This window comes from Ursus maritimus, unplaced genomic scaffold (genome assembly GCF_017311325.1).
Source record: "Ursus maritimus isolate PB19 unplaced genomic scaffold, ASM1731132v1 scaffold_7, whole genome shotgun sequence".
NCBI lineage: Eukaryota > Metazoa > Chordata > Mammalia > Carnivora > Ursidae > Ursus > Ursus maritimus.
In genome coordinates this window covers 25,693,515-25,713,705 of record NW_024426885.1, presented here as the reverse complement: position 1 = coordinate 25,713,705, position 20,191 = coordinate 25,693,515, and the positions used below count along the sequence as shown (strand labels likewise).

The 20,191-nt window shown below is 45.0% G+C and overlaps 1 protein-coding gene across 1 annotated transcript; it reads right to left on the bottom strand.

The window, feature by feature from the left end:
* Positions 1-3,181: 3,181 nt before the first annotated feature.
* Positions 3,182-9,118, bottom strand: LOC103681600 (steroid 17-alpha-hydroxylase/17,20 lyase). The gene is made up of 8 exons (XM_008711201.2): positions 8,822-9,118; positions 7,305-7,443; positions 6,876-7,105; positions 6,128-6,214; positions 5,554-5,769; positions 5,056-5,225; positions 4,396-4,499; positions 3,182-3,901 (listed from the first exon to the last, which is right to left on the bottom strand). The coding sequence occupies exons 1-8, from the start codon at positions 9,116-9,118 to the stop codon at positions 3,618-3,620; spliced, it is 1,527 nt and encodes a 508-aa protein (XP_008709423.1). The 3' UTR covers positions 3,182-3,617.
* Between the last annotated feature and the right edge of the window lie 11,073 nt (positions 9,119-20,191).

Sequence of the window (20,191 nt, the reverse complement as noted above, 5' to 3'; positions counted from 1 at the left end):
AGGCCTCCCTGACTGTCTCACCTGTGATTGGCTTCCTGTCCTCCAGGGGTGGGTATTGAAACCCAGGAGTGGGACTGGAGAAAGAGTGAGGTGCCAGAACAGTCCCTCACTCTCATCCACCCCCACTCCACACCAAGGGCGCCAGGGAAGGGGTCCCTCCTCTCAGAATGGGGACTCGGGAGCCGCCCTTCTGAGGGACAAGGACAGCCCATTTCTCCTGGGAGGGCCAGCTGTTTTGGTTCACAAGAGCTGATTATTAAATTTACAGGAACTTGGGGGTGCCTGGCTGGCCCAGTCGGTAGAGCATGTGTCTCTGAATCTCCGGGCCGTGAGTTCAAGCCCCACGTTGGGTGTGGAGCCTACTTAAAGTTAAATAAATGAATAAATACTTTCCTAAATGTTCAGGAATTTTATGAGCTGTTTATTAAATAACCATTAAAAAAATTAAACTATATAAACCCACAGTTGAATACATTATAATAAAAACAAGGGTAATAAATACTCAAAACTAATCATTTCCTAGTTATTTTACTACATTACTATTATCTGTGCCCTTGAGGTTATTTACATTTATGTACAGTGGGAATAATGGTTTTAGTAGTAATGGTATTATATAGCAATGCTATTTATTATATAATACACTGGCAAATAGCATATAATGCTACTGAGCATGTCTTCCAGCTCTGTATTCGTTGACATCACATTGGTGGCCTGAAACTGCTCGTGGTGGGGACTGTTTACATCATGGGCAATTGGCAAACACTACAAATCCTGGTTGTTCCCTACCAACAGCACCAGAGAACTGGTTGTTTAGTTTACGGTCATATTTACCATTCTTTTACCATCGTATCACTGCGTAAGGGCATTCTCAGGCTCAAAATGTGACTGTGAGGTCTTGGCAAACACCTTCCAGCTTTGTCAAAGATCTGGGCTTCCTTCCATGTAAGGAGATGGTCTATTTATCAATAGCCAAATAGCCAAGTGATTTAGAGTGTTGGATTCAGTCCTCTCTTGTGTCTAACCTACTTGCCAGGTGCTGATGTGCAGGATAAGGAACATGAGAAGATTCAGTCTTGAACTCTGGAGACATAGGGGTGGGCCGTGCCTTTGGGGGACCATTTTGAGCCCAAGCAGTTGCTCAGGTGCACGTGGAGTCCGGTACCAAGGAACAGAAGCTGAGTGCTAGAAGAGGACAAGCACAGTGGTCTGGGGGTTGTGAGATATGCCCTAGAGCATGGCTTGCATTCTGAGACTCAGGATGGGAGGAGTTAGGTCAGTGGGAAAAGGCCTTCCAGGTAGGGGAAGGGCAGTTTGGGCAGGAGTCCGGGGTTCATGAGGTCATTTTCTGAAAGGACCTTCAGTTTTGTATTCTCCCGGGCCAGACGCCCCAGAGCCCTTCTGCACGGACACTGGATGGGTGAGAAAGCATGCCCGGCTCCTCTTCCTGCATCATTGAAATCTTGGGTTCTAGTCCCAGCCCTGATGCTTGGGAGCTGTGTGACTTAGGGCAAGTTACCTCCCCTGCCCTTGCCTCAGCTGGCCCTCAGTTTTGTCATCTTCAAAACGAAGGATTAGTCTCTCATTTCCCTGCCACTCTATGATCTGATTCAATCGTTGGAGAGGAGACTACTTCACTCCCCTCAGCTGATCTGCTCCCCTCTGCTTTAAACTGAGGGTGGCTTGGCTGTAGACCAGCAACCAGCTGATGGGGGCAGCTTGGGAGAGGGAAGGAGCCGCCTCCAGTTAAACCCTTTCCCATCGGCCCACTGTGTTGTCAGCATTTTACCAGGCTGTGTGTGACGGGAGCCCACAAACTCTTCCTTGGGCTCTTTAGCAAGACCCTGGGGTTACTGTCCAGTAAAGGCCAGGGCTGAGTTGGGGGGACAATAAGGAATAGTCTTTTACCACTGGATTAACAAAGCTCTTTGAAGGAAGAAGTTGTGCTGTGATGGAAAAGTTGGTCCTTCCCTCCTTGCAGGGGCTGCATTGATTTCTTCTGAAAACATGGCCAGACAGGGTCTCAGCCTCACCCCGCTGGCCCTTCCAGAGCCCTCCTCCAGTCGGAAGAGAAGGACTGGGTTGATGAACTGACCCTGGCCCAGCTGGCGCCAGGGAGCTGGCGTTGGAGCCTCTGTCTAGGCTAACGGGCAAGGGTCAATTTCTCCCCGGGGCGTCTCGGGACATCTTTCGCTTGCAAACTGGCCAGTAGCCAAGGTTTGGATGCTGGTTTCAAGGTTTGAAGAAGTCTGGGAGCCATTTTCCAGTGAGGCACTTACAGACTTCCTGGAGTTGTGGTGTGGGGAGCAGGACAGAGCCCGGGTGCTGCAGAACGCTGTCCTGGCAGTATTTACCCCAGGACAGGATGAGGGAAAGGAGACCTGCTGGTCTCGGAGACCAAGACAGAGGGACAGGTAGTGGTGGGTTGAGTTTGTGGATCACACACCCTTCCCCAAAGCCAAACCTTCCAGGTATGTGCAACGATGCCTGTTTGGATCAAACAAGATCTTCTACTCCACTTTCAAAATATAAACAGTTCCACCATTTCTCACTGTCTCCACGGCTATGGCCAGGGGCTAAGCCACCGTGACCTCACTCTCCCGGACCAGCACAGCCACGTCCTCCCTGCCCCAGCTCTCATCCCTCTCAGACCAATCTCTACTCAGCAACCAGTGTGGTCTTAAAAATACAAACCAGGGGCTTCTGGGTGGCTCAGTCAGTTAAACGTTTGACTCTCGATTTTGACTCAGGCCGTGATCTCAGGGTTGTGAGATCGAGCCCCAAGTCAGGCTCCATGCTGGGTGTGGAGCCTTCTCAAGATTTTCTCTCTCCCTCTCCCTCTGCTCCTCCACATGCATCCTCTCTCTCTCTCTTTCTTTCCTCCTCCCTCCCTCCCTCTCAAAAACAAAACAAAACAAAAACAAACCAGACCTTCCCACTTACATGTTTACCCCCTCTCCCCGCCCCACCACCCAGTGACTTCCTGTCATACTAGGAATAAACACCTACACCCTTCCTGCTACTTACAAAGGCTCCATGGGGCCTGGCCCCAGTCTCCAATCTGATTTCATCAGGAACTGCTCTCCCCTTTCATTTGCTCCGCTCTTGCCACACCAACATCGCCCACCTCGAGAACTTACCACCTGCTGCTCCCTCAGCGTGGGGTGCTTCCCCCCACGTCTTTACACCTTCCCAACCACTCGCTTACAGTGGCTGCCCTCCACTTCTGCAGTTCTCTCCTCACATCACCAACACCCAGGAAAATTGACTTCAAAGCACTTAGGAGTCTCTGCAATGTTTATTTGTCAGTCCTCACTAGAATGTAAGCTTCACGAAATCAGGGAGCTTGAGTGTCCAGGGATAGTGACTGGCACATAGCAGGTACTCAATAAATATTTGTTGTGAAGAATGAGTGAACAAAGGAACAAATGAGTGAACTGCTCGGAGACCAGGAAGAAGAACTGTTTGGTTTATGCATATCACTACCAGGGACGGCAGGCTGGAAAAGAAGGCAGTGTGGGCCGGGAGGAGGGGGGAAAGGCAGGGGGCCGCAGAGTCAAACCTCTAATTCTGTGCTGCGGGACCACACAGGGTGGAGGCAGGGCATGCTAGGTCAGCCTCTAGGTGCTACTCTCAGCCTGGGCCTCCCTCCAGGCCTGGCGCACCTTGATCTTCACTTTGAAAGGCTCGATCAAAAAGACCAACTTGGGGTTGCCCTCCAGGGAAGGCATCTGCCCGTCATCCGGGACCTCCAGGTCGAACCTCTGCAGCAACCAGGCCATGAAGAGGAAGAGCTCCTGGCGGGCCAGGATCTCACCCAGGCAAGAGCGGGGTCCTGCTCCGAAGGGCAGGTAACTTAGTGATGGAGAGATGAGCTGACTCTTCGTGGGGTCCAAGAAGCGCTCTGTGGACATGGGGGGGGGGTGTCAGCCAGCGCCAGGGCAGGACTAAGTAGAGGAATGGCTCTGCCCTGACTGAGGGGGAGGTGTGGCCCTGCCCGGGGAGCCCTGGTCTGAGGAGGTGGACAGCCTCACCTGGGGGAACCCTAGCCTGAGGAGAGATACAGCCCAGCTCTCAGGTAGCCCTTATTCACCCCAAAGAAATGCAATATTCAGGAAGGATGAGAAGGAGGCAATATTGAGGACCTGACTTCATGGGAGCCATATACCTACAGGGCTTCTTAGAGGACATTTGCAGTTGGCAGAAGGAGAAAGTGAGAAACCCAGCTGTGAAGAGTTTGGGTAAATCTAGGGTAGAATGGGGCTGTCAACAGGTTCATGTAGTTGGAGCCAGGAGTTTTCTAGTAGGAAGCTTAGCAGAGGGAACACAAGGCTGGAATGCTGGAGCACGGAGGCTAGGCTGGCTGTGTGGCTCGGGAGCAGGAGAACAGGGACTCACCTGGCATGAACTGGTCGGGCCGGTGCCACTCCTTCTCATTATGATGCAGTGCCCACAAATTGATGATAACACTTGTGCCCTTGTCGATGGCAAACTCGCCAATGCTGCCCCAAAGAGGGAGAGGAAAGGGGAGTCTAAGATATTGTCCTCCCCAAACTGCTCAGCCCCACACCTCCACAATCGCCCATCCTGGGGAAAAAGCCCTATACATCCTCATGCCCACTCCCTCATCTTTTCCTCAGCTTCTACCAGCTCGAAGTGAATCCAGCCCTTCTCCAGGCCTCTTCCTCTTACGTGTCAGCACTTGTGTGCATGGACATTCATGTCTGTTGGGGCACGTGGGTGTGCATTTGGGGCGTGCGCACGCGTGTGTGTGTATGTTGTGGCTATTGGATTGGGTAGGAGCATAGAGCACTTGGTCTTCCATTCAGACTGTATGTCTCCAGAGCAGCAGACAGTTTCTGAGGGAGGTCACTTAGATCTGTGGATTCGTCAGTAGGTGTTAGTGGTGACAGATATATTGATCAGGAGGGTCACGGGTAGGATGACTGATGGTCAATGGTTGAGTATAAATTGACCAGCAAGTGGAGGGGTGGTGCGGCAGAGAAGGGACCAGGTGGGCTGGAAAGCAGTGCTGTGCTGTTGGGAGGGCAGGTGTACCTGGAATCAACGATAGCCTTGTGGGGGATGAGCGTAGGGGCCACAGGCCTGATGCGAAGCACCTCTCGGATGGTGGCCTCTAACCAGATGAGTTGGTTCCGGTCACTCATATTTGGTGTACGGCCAAAACCTACATTCTGGTCAATCTCCTCCTGGATCTTCTTCTGCAACTGAGGGCCAGAGCAGGGTAGATGTGACCAATGTGCTTAAGCCCAGGAGAAGCATGGGCTTAGAAGAATCCTATTGTTACATTCAGAAGAGCTGGCTCAGACTCTTCCCAGTGGTGGCTTTGCAGTCCAGGCTTTGTTTCCAAAAGATGGGGCAGCTCCACCCTAGGGCCAAAGCCAACTACTGCTTGGATTAGGAGTGGGGCAGCCCAGCTACCTTGCATGGAGGGGCAGAGGCCATTACTTCTCCCTCTTTCTGGGGCCACAGGTGGATCTGGCTGGGGTGAAGAGTGGCTGGGAAGACCGGAGTAAGGAGTAAGGAGAAGCCCACCTGAGGATTGTGTAGCAGGAAGGCCACAGTCCACTTCACTACAGACGTGGTGGTCTCTACACCGGCCCCAAAGATGTCCCCTATGGTGGTGAGAATATGTTTATCTGAAAGCAGTTTTGCATCCCGGTCTGAGGCAGCATTGTTATTGCCTGAGTTCATCCTGGCTTGGATCAGTACGTCCAGCAGGCTGGTGATAGAGTCGCTGCTGAAGTTCTCCTGGTTGGGTGAGGTTGGGAGACAGTGTTAAGGAAGAGCCCCATGTGCAATACCCTGCCATACTTCATCCCAGACTGGAGATGCAAAGGCTTCTTCCATCTGGAAGTGAGGGACTGAGACTAGGCAGGACCTATGAGCTTGTGGAGGTAGGAGGGCTCTCTTTAAATTTTGGGAGTGGGTGGGTCCCTTCTTGGATCCTCCACAATTCCTTACTTCCTCACCCCTATTCATTAGTTAAGTCATTTTTGGTTGAACACCTACTGTGTGCCAGGCAATACTCCAGTGTCCAAAATGGACCCCAGCCCTGTTTTCATGACACTCCAACCTAACTCACGGTCTCCTCTGCTCCATCACCTACCTTATGTTTTTCAAGGATTTCATTCAGCAGTTCATCTCGCATTTTAACACAATTCTTCAATTTTTCAACGGTTTTGTTGGGGAAAATCTGAAAAGTGGAAATAAGTGTCAAAGCCATCCATCTTCTGTTTTGTTTCTCCAGCTACCAGAATCCTACCTGGATGGAGACAGATCCTAGCTTTCGGTCTCTGGAGAGTTTCCACTCTAACCCAGACGTTCAGCCAAAATGGAAGTTAAGATGGAGACACAGAATGGGATTATTAATGACAACTAGGACAACTCCAAATAAGGGGAAAGAGAGCGTCTCCACCTCCCCTTCTCCATTAAATCAAACATCAGGCACCGATGGAGGGTCGACTCTGCTGGGTGCCCAGCCCTTAGCAGTAAGATAGACTTGAGTCTGAAGCCTGGAGCAAGTTCCTTAACTTCTCTAAGCCTGTATTCTCCTCTGTCTGGGGATAATAGAACCAACCTTTAAGGGGAATAACATGATTAATGCATGTGGAGTGCTTAATAGTGGGCATATGGCAATTGGTAAATAAATGAGAGCCATTAATATGAGTATTAAAAATTCATAGTTAAAAGCTAAACCTATTTTTGTAGAGAAGTGGCAAGGTTTTAAAAAGAGAGGAGGCAGAGCTCACTGTGGCTGAGGTGGTCAGGAAATCAGTGGGTCTGGAGCTGGGCAGTAAGAAGAACTGGGGACAGGGATTGCTGGAATCTGAAGGTGGGGCCTGCCTCATCCTCACCTTCAACCCGGGGAATATGTCTGCCATATTATCGGTTCCCAAAGAGTCCAAGATGCCTTCATTATAATTCTTTATGATCTTCAGAGCAGGATCTCCGTTCTTGTAAGAGGAGTTGAAGCAGATCAAGCAGATTATGTTGGTCACCGCCAGGAAGAGAGGCAAGGACAAATCTATGGACTGTCCATTCTGGGTGGCCAGGAAATCACACAATAAACTGTTTTCCTGACAAACTGGGAGGAGAGAGGGGGCAAGACAGTGGGGAGTTAAGCAGCACCCTCCCTCCTTCCCAGTTCCATCTTAGCCAGGGACATGGAGCAGATGGCCACTAGATGGCAGCAGCAGCCAAGAAAGCACCAGCTTGAGCCTTCCATTGTCCCTTTGCCCAGCCCCTTCTCCCTCCAGCAGCCCCAGGGACTGGCCAGCACTCACTAATCTTCTCTAGCCTCTGGTTACCATCCTTGAACAGGGCAAAGGTGGCCAGTACCAGCTTCCTATGCAGCTGCCAGTTGGCACCATGGTCTGCGAAGGCGATGCCCTTTTGGTTGTCAGACAGGATGTCCAGAGTCACCTTTGGAGAGCAGGAAAGGCTGTAAGAATCAGACATCAATGACCCACCCTTGCCCTGGGCCTCCTGCACCCTTCCTGAGGGAGAAGGCAGGTACCTACCATGCTGACACCCATGTGGGACACCCTTGCTCTACTCTGCCGTGACCGTTAGGCCTTGGTAGGGCAGGGCCCGAGACCCCCTTACTCCCAATTCTATCAGAGAGACAGACTAAGGAGAAAAAAGGGACCCTAGATGAGAATGCAGGGGTTCTGGGGTTCAGTTCAATGACAGGGTGACCTCTGGGCCTCTCTTACCAGTTTCTGACCAGGGGAAGGCAGCCGCAGATGGGATAAGCTCTCTGAATGGTGCCTGTCCTGGGGGCAGGAGCAGGTGGGCTTGGAGGGACAGGACTGCCCAGATGTCTGCCTTTCCCTGGGCCCTCTGGGGGGTGCTGCAGGTGTAGCAGCTGCTCATCTTTCTGCCCTTCCATTGCAAGGCTGCATGCCTACCATAAGGCCCCACCTGGAAAATGCAATCTGGACTTGGCCAAGCCACCTCTTCCCAGAGCGACTTCAAAGCATGACTTCAAAGCCTTCTCTCTTACATCCTGTGGGCTGCAAGCTCCATCTGACTAGCCTCCTCCTTCCTCTTTGCTCAGGAGGGTTGAGAGTGAGGCTGTTGGCCAGCAGACCTAGCTGACGTGTCCAAGGAAAAATGAATCAACCTTGGCCTGATCAGAGGTAAGTGACTGGGGGGTCCTGCCTGGGGTGTTCAAGGGGGTACTCAGTAGCAAGATGCTGGGATGGGGTGTTGGCAGTATTCCCAGACGTCTAGCTTCTCTCCTCCCCCAGGAGCTTTACAGAAGGCTTGGCAGGATAGATCATCAGCATCCTTGAGATGCCACCATGTGTCAGCCTTCCTGTGAGCCCGAGCAGCCGGGGACAGCTCCAGAGAAACAGCAATCCCTGCCCTCCAAAAGCCAGGGTACTACGCTCTCACACCTTCCCATAGAAGACAGTAGTCATTTTAGTCCCATTTGCCATATGAAGAGTAGCACTCCTAAAGGCTATTTATGGAGTACTTACAGCGGCTGGGCCGTGGGCTAAGGGCTTTGCGTAGAGTACCTCAGTTAATTAGGGAAGCAAGACTCAAAGAGCACATCAACCAATTCCAGGAGAGATGACAGCCCAGAAAATGAAGTCTTCCTTTGATTCTTCCTGCCTAGTTTAGAGGCTGGGTGGGGTCCGAGGGGTCAAATCCCCACCCCCGGTCCTGTTAGTCTGTTTTAGGAAGAATTACAGGAGCTGGAAGGGTCATTCCAGGCATGGTCTTGGCTGACAAACTGCAACCGCCCCCCCCCCGAGCTGGTGAGAAAGGAGAGATAGTGGGTACTGCTTACCACTTGGGGCCGCCCAGAGAATTCCTTGCCCTTCTTGACAAGCACCTCCTTGGCCAGCTGGTGGTGGCCGACCATCACTGTAGTCTTGGTACCCATACGAAGGGAATAGATGGGGCCGTATATTTCCTGCAGCTTGAAGAAGTTCACGTGCTGATGGCCACCTCTGGGCAGGAATGGCAGGCTGCCTACCAAGGGCAGGGATGGGAGGCTCTTGGGATACTTGGCACTGATGCACTTTGGCTTGGGCCATAAGAAATAGGCGAGGGTGAACAGCAAGAAAGCCAAGAGCTCCCACATGGTGGCCGGGTGCCGGCAAGCAGGACAGACAACTATGGAGTGGAAGAACAGCAGCCAACTCTAGGGAGCAAGGAGTCCTTTTTAAGGGCTGCCCTGATCTTCACCTTGGCTCTGTGTTATCTCTTGCCTTGTGGAAATTTATCCTGGAGCACAGCCAGGACCTCTCTCAGAATCAAGAGAGGAAGAAGGAGTGGAGCCCTCCTCAAGGGCTGGCTCAGCTCCAGGACAAACCCCTGAGGGGGGCTAGGTAAGGGGAAGACAGCTGGTCCTCCCTCCCTGGAGCTCCCCATTCATCAATGTCCACAGAGTGTGCCAGAAGCAAATGGTATCTGGGTCAGGAATCAAGGCTTGGGACTTTCCACACTGTAAAATCAAAATCCATGAATAGATGATCTTGTCAGGAGGGTTACAACCAGCAGGGACTGTCAAAGATGTTTCATCCAGTCTTATTTAACAGCCAAAGAATGTGATGCCTTCAAAGGTCAGTCTTGTATAAGGTCACATGAGATAGTGACAGCAAGGGGGCGCCTGGGTGGCCCAGTCAGTTAAGCGTTTCCGACTCCATCTCAGCTCAGGTCTTGATCTCAGAGTCATAAGTTTGAGCCCCACTTTGGGCTCCACACTGGGCATGGACTGTGAAGCCCAATATAACTTTAAAAAATTATATATATATAATATTAATAATAAATAATATTATAAACATACATAAATATAATGCAATATAAATGATAAAATATAATTATATATAAATATTAAATAATATAGCCACATATAATAATGTGTAATATATTTTATAATATAAAATAATATATATACATATATATGTCACATAAAATTGACCATTTTAACCATTTTAATTTAAAAAAATCTTTAAAGTAAGCTCTATGCCCAACATGTGGCTTGAACTCACAACCCCAAGATCAAGAGTTGCATGCTCACTGACTGAGCCAGCCAGGAGCCCCCCCATTTTAACCGTCTTAAGTGTACAATTCAGTAGCATTAAATATACTCACAATGTGGTATGGCCATCACCACTATCTACTTCCAAAACTTTCTCATACCCAAACAGAAACTACCCGTTAGGAAATAACTCCCCATCTCCGCCCCCCCCCCCCCCCCCACCCCCCCACTTGTCTCTATGAATATGCCTATTTCACAGAAGTGGAATCTTGCAATATTGTTTTGTGTGTCTGGCTTCTTTCACCTAGCATAATGTTTTCGAGGTTCATCCATGTTATATCAGAACTCTGTTGCTTTTTATGACTGAGTGATATTCCATTATACGGATATATTGCCTCTTGTTGATTCATTCATCAGTTGATGGACACTTACATTGTTTTCCCCTTTTGGCTCTTGTAAAAAAAAAATGCTGCTATGAACATGTGTGTGCAAGTGTCTGTCTGAGTCCCAGTTTTCAATTCTTTGGGTGGTATACTGGGAAGTGGAATTGCTAGGTCATATGATCATTTTATATCAACTTAAGTTTATGTTCATGAATTAAGTTTCAGTTTCCTCCTCTGTAACATGGAAATAAGAATGCAAATATTGCATTATATTTATGTACTTCTGGGGGTTGTCGTGACTCAGTGAGATCATGCGTGGAGGCGCTGCCTGGCAGGGAGTAAGTGCTCATCTCTTATTTATGCTTATCATCATTATAACAAAACGGCCTTCCTGGTTTCTCTGAGCTCTTATTAGTGGATCTTCCTGACAGACAAAGGTCTCAAATTCTGCTGGAAACCTTCAGTGTCTCCATCGGTATTGATCAACAATTTGAAATCACCAGGCGAAGCCACAGCTCCAAGGAGGCAGACATCCCAGGTGTCAGTCATCACAGAAGAGGTGGGTCCTCAGACAGGCATTAGGACCCACTGAGTGAGACTCACAAAGGTGGAAGATAGAATTTCTGCCAGTCTCTGGGGCTGGTCTGCCCGTGTCTGTACTTTGAGTAGTACAGACTGGGGTAGGGGTTGCTGGAATGAATCAGGAAGGCAGCAGGTAGGGGACCTCTTCACGAAGGTGAACCAGCAAGGCCTTGTAATCTAGACTGCCTGGTTGCCCCTTACTCCAAATGTTCAAATGTGGGGCGCCTGGGTGGCTCAGTCAGTGAAGTTTCTGCCTTCGGCTCAGGTCATGATCCCAGGGTCCTGGGATCGAGCCTCAAACGCTGAGCTGGGAGCCCGCTTCTCCCTCTCCCTCTGCTGCTCACCTTGCTTCTGTTCTCTTTCTCTCTCTCAAATAAATAAACAAAATCTTTTAAAAAATGTTCAAATGTAGTTCAGACTTTTAAAAAATATTTTATTTATTTGAGAGAGACAGAGATAGCGAGAGAGAGAGAGAGAGAGAGAGCACAAGCAGGAAGGAGGGGGAGAAAAAGACTCCCCGCTGAGCAGGGAGCCTGATGTGGGGCTCAACTCCAGGACCCTGGGACCATGACCATGGCAGACGCTTAATCGACTGAGCCACTCAGGCACCCTGTGGTTCAAACTTTTAGGGCCATTTGGGTTGGAGGTATGGGCCAGGGTGGTCAGAGAAGCCTTCATGAAAGAAAGGAGATTTGAGCTAGGCCTTGAAAGAGAATGAGGACTGCTAGGTAGAGGCATGGGGAATGGGGAGAAAGGGCCCTGCTAGAAGGGAGTGCTGCCGAGTGGACTATGCTGAGCCTGGAGGGGGTGGGATGGTGACAGTTCTGCCTGCAGCCATGAAAGAGGCCTGCTGGACAGGCACATAAAATCAGGCTCTGGAGCCCCAAATGGAAGGCTGTGGAGGGTGGAGGAACCCCTGAAAGTTCAGTGGCAGGAGACACTGGTGTGTTTGGGGGTGAGTCTGGTATCAGTGCTGGGGTAGGCTGGATGAGGAGCTCTTGTGTAAAGTTTGACAGGCCGGGCAAGAAGAGGCCTGAGTCCTGTGATCCAGGCAGGGGCCAAGGGGAGTCAACCAGCCGGTAAAGAAATATGAATGGGTACTTTCTATTCCCGAAGTGAATGCTGAGGTGATTCTCTGTTACACCCCGATTATAAACAAGAAATGGAAATTTTAGAAAAAATTGTTGCTTCATATCCTCATCACCATATTGTAAGAGTTACACATGATAATTGCAGAAAATCTAGATAATGTGGATAGCTCAAAATAAATTAAAAATCTGAAATATGTTTTTTAACCGAAATGAGGCCATACTGCATTTTTGGGGCATGGACATTTTTCTCTTATTAAGGACTTTTCTACGACATTATTTTTGATGGCTGCGTTATCATTCCATTGTGTGTATATCATACGGTTAGCATAGCTTATTTAACTGATTCTGTATCGCGGTGTTGGACATTAGGATGTTTCTGTTTTTGTCTTTATTTTTCATATAAACAACATTAAGTAATAGCCTTGTGGTGAAAGCTTTGTGCATAACTGTTAATATTTTCTTAGGGTAGGACCCTAAGAGTGCTATTGTTGCTCAAGGGCCATGCATGCATATTTTTTTTCAAGATTTTACTTTTTTAAGTAATCTCCACACCCAAAGTGGGCCTCGAACTTAATAACCCTAAGGTCAAGAGTCACGTCCTCCACCAACTGAGCCAGCCAGAGGAGCCCCATGCATGCATATTTTAAAGATTTGTGACGAATACTGACTTATTTATCAGAGGCATTATATTAATAGATTTCTTGGTTTCCAACCATTCCTAGATTAGTAATAACTTGTCCAGAGCATCTTCTTTTAATATGGAATGGAATTCTCTTTGTTATTACTTAGAGTTTTATTTCTTTTTCATCTCTAATCATGTGAAAAATTGAGTTGTGGTTTTCCTACTGATGCATTGTCAGGTTTTGGTATTACGATTTTACTTATTTTATAAAGTTATTGGAGAAGTTTTCAGCCTTTTTCTATGTCCTTAAGCAGATTAAATAGCATGGAAGTGATCTATTCTTTGATGTTCTAAAGCAAGGTAACATGAAAAGTGTCAGGTCCCAGTGCCTTTTTTCAGAGAGATGACTCCTTCACATAGTTTTCCAGTTTCTTCCATAGGTGTTGGTCTCCTCAGTTCTTCTGAGTCTTCTTGAGTCAAGTTTGGCAATTAATATTTCTTAAAATTTGCATTTTCTATTTTCTCTTGATTTGTCAAAGGTTTTATTAATCTCTTCAAAGAATCTCCCTTTGGATTTATTCATCAGGTCTTTGATGACTGTCATTTTAATTTGGTTTCAATGTTGATAAATGATCAAATGCAAAACATCCTGCGTCATTTTATGCCGGAATTCAGACGGAAAGTTCATATGAATTCCACTTTCTTGGAATCCCTGTTTCCCTTTTTCCCTTGTCCCTTGTCTAAAACATAAGCCCCATTGTCTACTACAGCTGAACTTACGACCCGAGAACTCCATTCTTAGGTATTTACACAACAGCATTTGTACATACGTTCACCAAAGGCACATTCAAAAGCATTCATAGCGGCACTATTTGTAACAATTCCAAACTAGAAAGAAACCCAAGTATTTATCGATTGTTGAATGGATAAATTGTCATGCAACATACAGTGGAATAGTATACAGAGATGACAATGAATGAACTGCAATCACATGCACCAACGTGGATGAAACTGACAAACGTGACTGAGTGAAGAAACCAGACTCCTAAGAATGCAGTGTATGCTTTTATTTATATAGATTTTAGAAACGGATAAAACTAAACTATGGTTCTAGAAGTCAGGTGATGATTACCCTGGCGGGTGGTTAAGTGCCGAAAGAGGACTCAGTGTGGGGCTTCTGGGGCGGGGCTTCAGGCAGCGTTCTGTTTCTTGATCTGGCTGCTGGTAACACAGGTATATATTCACTTTGAGCTGGACACCAATTACGTGTGTGCATGCTATACTTCAGTAAAAAGTTTACTTTAAAAAATTGGGTGTCTATGGAATCTGGACCTCACTGAAATTGCATGCAAATTCTGCATATATGTATAAATACGTATTTTTCTGGAGAGAGAATCCATAGCTTTCACCAGTTCTCAAAACAGTGAGTTCGCCATTGGCTTGAGGTTCCCTCTATCCTCACGCTCATCCCCATCCTGCTTTATGATTCTTCTACTCTACCCTCCTCCAATTGCGTCTTTCCTTCTCTCCAAGACCTTTCCCCAGAGCCTTCTGGTATTGTCCGTCTCTAAAACACACACACGTCTTTGTTTTCCTTACTTAGCTATAGAATATTTTCTCCACCTCCTGCCTTACGTAAACTGGACCTTCTCTGAGGACAGCCCTTCCCCTGCTGTTTTCTTGAATAAAGAAACCTAATGTCCAGGTTAGGCAGTGGAACTGATGTTCTCTTCACTTCCCAAGGCCTCCAGACCACATTCTCCACCTTTGGGTGGAGCAAATTCTCGCTCCTTTGCAGTTTCAAACCTTTTTATTGCCATTACTTACTGACCTCCTGCTGCTCACTTCATTTAAGATATAAGATATGGGCACCCGACTCACATCCTTCCTCTCCAGTCCTGCCATCATCCTGCATGAGTTTAGAGTCCATGGGGGATGATCAGTCAACATCCCAACTTCATACTTCCTTCATTTCCTCAAATCCAAAGATGGTCACCCTTACTTCCACCTCAGTTACTCCTCTAAACTTTAAGCCCCATCCTCAACTCCATCTCTTTCATGCGGAGCAGGTAACCTTACCTTTTCTTTAAGAAATCTGAGACCATTGGGGTGCTTAGCTGGCTCAGTTGGCAGAGCATGTAACTCTTGATCTCAGGGTTGTAAGTTTGAGCCCCATGTTGGGTATAGAGATTACTTAAAAAAATAAAATCTTAAAAAAAAGAACTCTGAGACCATTAAGTTCAATCTCCCTTAATTTCTACTTTACTGTTAGAGGGAAAGAATCACTACTCCTGTTTCTAATCAACCCGTCTGACAATTTGGCAAAATAATAACTTTATTGAGCATTTGCCACATATTACATGTTCTGTCTCATTTAATTTTTATAACAACTCCGTAAGGTGCTATTATTATCACTATCACCATTTTACGGATGAGGAAATAGACACGAAGACTTGCCCACGGAGAAGTTGGGATTAAGCAGTCTAAAGCTCTTTGCTCTTAGCCATGGTATTCTGCTTCTCATAACATAAACTGAAACTATATACATACTTTTAGAACCAATAATTCCAACTCTAGGAATTTATCCTGAAGGTGTCACACAGTTCAATATACAAAACGAATCATTTCATGTTTATATTGCCAGTAATACACCTCCCATCAATAGGAGATGAGAATACAATACAGCCAGAAAAAAAAAGGAAACGCTTTATGTACTTATTATGGAAAGAGTTCCAAAATATATCGTTAGGTAAAAGAAGCAGAAATAAGAACAGTATGTATTGAATGCTTCCATTTGTGTAAAAAAAGGAAGAAGAATATATGTACTGTTTTGCTTTATATGCATAAAATATCTCTGGAAGGATAGACTACAACGTTAAATCAATAATACAAGTTTCCACCTTAGGACTAGAGAAGGAAAAGCAGCATAAACCTTAAACAAATAGAAGAAAACAAATTATAAAAATTAAAGCAGAAATCAATGAAATTTCAAACAGGAAAACAATAGAGTAAATTAACCAAACCCAAAGTTGGTTCTTCAATAGATCAATAAAATTGACAAACCTCAAGGCTGGCAAACCTGGCTTTTTCTTCTTTTTTTTTTAAATTTTTTAAAAGATTTTTTTATTTACTTATTTGACAGAGAGACCGCCAGCGAGAGAGGGAACACAAGCAGGGGGAGTGGGAGAGCAAGAAGCAGGCTCCCAGCAGAGCAGGGAGCCCGATGCGGGCCTGGGGCTCGATCCCAGGACCTGGATCACACCCTGAGCCTAAGGCAGACGCTTAACGACTGAGCCACCCAGGCGACCCCCTGGCTTTTTTTTCTAAGAGAGAAGACACAAATAGCTAACATCAGAAATGAAAGAGGCACCGTCACTACTGATCCCATGGACATTAAAAGAATAGTAAAAGAATAGTATAAGCAACTCTATGCCCACAAATTTTGATAACTTAGATGAAATGGACCAATTCCTTGAAAACATAATCTGCCAAAACTCACACAAGATAGTCTGAATAGGTCTGTATCTATTAAAGTACTTTAATCAATAATTAATAATGCTTTAAAACAGAAAGCATCAGGCCAGATGGCTTCATCGTTGAATTCTACCAAATTCTATAAGGAAAAAAAATTATAGCAATTCTCAACAATCTCTTATAAAATATAGAAGAAGAGGGAACACTTCCTCACTCATGCTATGTGGCCAGAATTTCCTTATTACCAAAACCAGATAAAGACATTACAAGAGGGGCACCTGGGTGGTTCAGTTGGTTAATTGTCTGCCTCAGCTTGGGTCATGATCTCGGGGTCCGGGGATTGAGCCCCACATCATGCTCCCTGCTTAGCGGGGAGTGTGCTTCTTCCTCTCCCTCTGCCCCTCCCCCTGCTCATGCACACACACACTCTCTCTCAAATAAATAAATAAAATCTCTTAAAAAAGGCACTACAAAAAAGGAAGTCTACGCACCAATATCTTTCATGAACATACACGCAAAAATCCTCAGCAAAATATTAGCAACCTAAATCTAACAATATATTAAAAGAATTATATATCAAGACCAAGTGGGATTTATCTCAGGTATTCAGGCTGGTTCAACATTAGAAAGTCAGTTAATGTAATCTATCACATCAATAGGCTAAAAAAGAAAAGTCATAAATGCAGAAAAACATCTGACAAAATCCAACATCTATTCACAGTAAGAACTCTCAGCAAACTAGGAATGGAGAGGAACTTCCCCAAATTCATAAAGAACAACTACAAAACCCCTACTGTTAATATAATATTTAATGTGAGAAACTAGATAATTTGCCCCTGAGGTTGGGAAAAAGGCAAGGATGTCCCCTCTCACTACTCCTAGCTATGCAATAAAACAGAGAAAATAAAAGGTATACAGATTGGGAAGGAAGAAATAAAACTGTCTTTGTTAGCAGATGACATGATTGTGTAGAAAATCCCAAGGAATCAACAAAAAACCCCTCCAGCAAGTAATAAGGGATTATAACAAGGTTGCAGGATACAAGTTTTTAATATACAAAAATCAATTGCTTCCCTATATATCCTCAATGAAGAATTAGAAATTTAAAGCACAATACCATTTACATTAACAAAAAAATGAAGTATTTAGGAATAAAATGTGTTAGGACATACAATAAAATATTATATTTTATTGATAAAAACTATAACTCTGACAAAACAAATTTAAAAATATATAAATAAATGGAGAGCTATGCCATGTTCAATGGATAGGAATGTAAGATGTCAGTTCTTCCCATTTTGATTTGTAGATTCAGTGCAATCTTAATCAAAATCACAGCAAGTTATTTTGTGGATATAAATGAACTAATTTTCAAGTTTATATAGAAAGATAAAAGAGGGACACTTGGCTGGCTCAGTTGGTAGAGTGTGTGACTCTTGATCTTGGTGTTGTGAGTTTGAGCCCCACGTTGGGTATAGAGATTACTTAAAATCTTAAAAAAAAAAAAAAAAAGGAAAGGCAAAAGACCCAGAATTGCCAACACAATACAGAAGAACAAAGTGGAGGACTGACACTACCTGATTCAAGACTTACTGTAAAGCTATAATAATCAAGACCGTGTGTTACTGGTGAAAAAACAGACAAAGAGATAAATGGAACAGAATAGAGAGCCCAGAAATAGACACAAATAAAAATAGTTAACTGATCTTTGACAAAGTAGCAGAGGCAATTGAATGGAGAAAGGCTAGTTTCCTTAACAAATGATGCTGGAACAGCAACATCCTTATGAAGGAGGAAGGAAGGAAGGAAGGAAGGAAAGAAGGGAGAAAGAAGAAAGTAAGAAGAAAGAAAGAAAGAAAGAAAGAAAGAAAGAAAGAAAGAAAGAAAGAAAGAAAAGAAAGAAAAAAGAATTACACAATAGACCTTATCCCTTCCACAGAAGTTATTATCAAAAAATGGATCATAGACCTAAATGTAAAACACAAAACTATAAAACTCCTAGAAGGTAACATAAGAGAAAATTCAGGGACCTTCAGTTTGGTGATGACTTTTTAGGTACACACCATACGCATAATCATGAAATAAAAAAAATGATAAGTTGGACTCCCTTAAAATTTAAAACTGCACCATGAAAGTCACTGTTAAGAAAATGAAGAAACAAACCACAGACAGGGAGAGAATATTTGCAAAACATATATTTGATAAAAGATTAGTATCCAAAATATGCAAAGAACTTTGAAACCCAACAATAAGAAAACAACCCAGTTTAAAAATGGGCAACAGATGGGGCGCCTGGGTGGCACAGCGGTTAAGCGTCTGCCTTCGGCTCAGGGCGTGATCCCAGCGTTCTGGGATCGAGCCCCACATCAGGCTCCTCCACTAGGAGCCTGCTTCTTCCTCTCCCACTCCCCCTGCTTGTGTTCCCTCTCTCGCTGGCTGTCTCTATCTCTGTCGAATGAATAAATAAAACCTTTAAAAAAAAATGGGCAACAGATCTGAACAGACATCTCACTATAGATGGTATACAGATGGCAAATAAGCATATGAAAAGACACTCGATGTCATATGTCATTAGGGAATTGCAAATTAAAACAACAATGGGAGACCCACTACACACATATTAGAATGACTAAAATCCAAAAAACTGACAATACCAGATGCTGACCAATGTGGAGCAACAGGAACTCGTATTCATAGCTGGTGGAAATACAACCACTTTGTAAGACAGGCAGTTGCTTACAAAACTAAACATTCTTATCACTTTATACCCATTAGAATGGCTATTATATTTTAAAAAAAAGAAAATAACAAGTGTTGGTGGAAGTGTGGAGAAATTGGAAACCTCGTGCATTGCTGGAGGTGATATAAAATGGCAAAGCTTCTGTGGAAAAGTATGGCTGTTCTTCAAAATGTTAAACATAGAATTACTGTCTGAGTCAGCTTTTCTATACCTAGAGAAGTGTCCAGAAGAATTGACAAGAGGGACTCAAACAGATACTTGTACACCAATGTTCACAGCAGCATTATTCACAATAGACAAAAGGTGGAATCAACCCAAGTGTCCACCAACATGAATGGGTGAACAAAATGTGTTATATACACACAATGGACTGTTACTCAGCCATAAAAAAGAATGAAGATCTAAAACATGCTGGGACATCGATTAACTTCGAAAACCATTTGCTAAGTGAAATTAGGTAGACACTGAAGGGCAAATACTGTATGATTCCACTCGCAAGAGGTACCTAGAATAGGTAAATTCATAGTGACATAAATCAGAATAGAGGTTACCAAGGGCTGGAGGGGAGGGGGAAATAGGAAATAATTATTTAATGGGTACAGAGTTTCTGTCTGGGACAGTGAAAAAGGTTGGGAAATGGGGCAGTGGTTGCATCAGCACACTGTTAATGTACCTGACATTACTGAATGGTACACTAAAAAAATCGTTAAGATGGTAAATTTTATATTATTTCTATGTTATCGCCATAAAAAAAATATGACCCAGCAATTGTGCTCCTAGGTATTTAAGAAAATCAGTAGAAAATTTATGTCCATACAAAACCTACACACAAATGTTTATAGCCACTTCATTCATAATTACAAAAAACTGGAGAAACCATCCATTAATAGGCGAATGGATAAGCAAACCGTAGTACACCCATACAAAGGAACATTATTCAGTGATAAAAAGAAATGTGCTATCAAACCACAAAAGACATGGGGAAGTTTAAATACACACTGTTTATTTAGAGAACCTAGTCTGAAAAGGCTACATACTGTATGATTCCAACTAATTGACAATTTCAGAAAAGCAAACTAGAGAGACAGTAAAAATATCAGTAATTGCCAGGGGAACTGGAGGAGGGAGGAGGGATGAATAGGCGGAGTACAGGGGGTTTTTAGGGCAGTAAAACTATTCCGTATGATACTGTAATGGTGATACATGATATTTTGCATCTATCAGAAGCTATAAAACCCAAACAACACAAAAAGCGAACCCCAATGGAAAGTATGAGCTTTG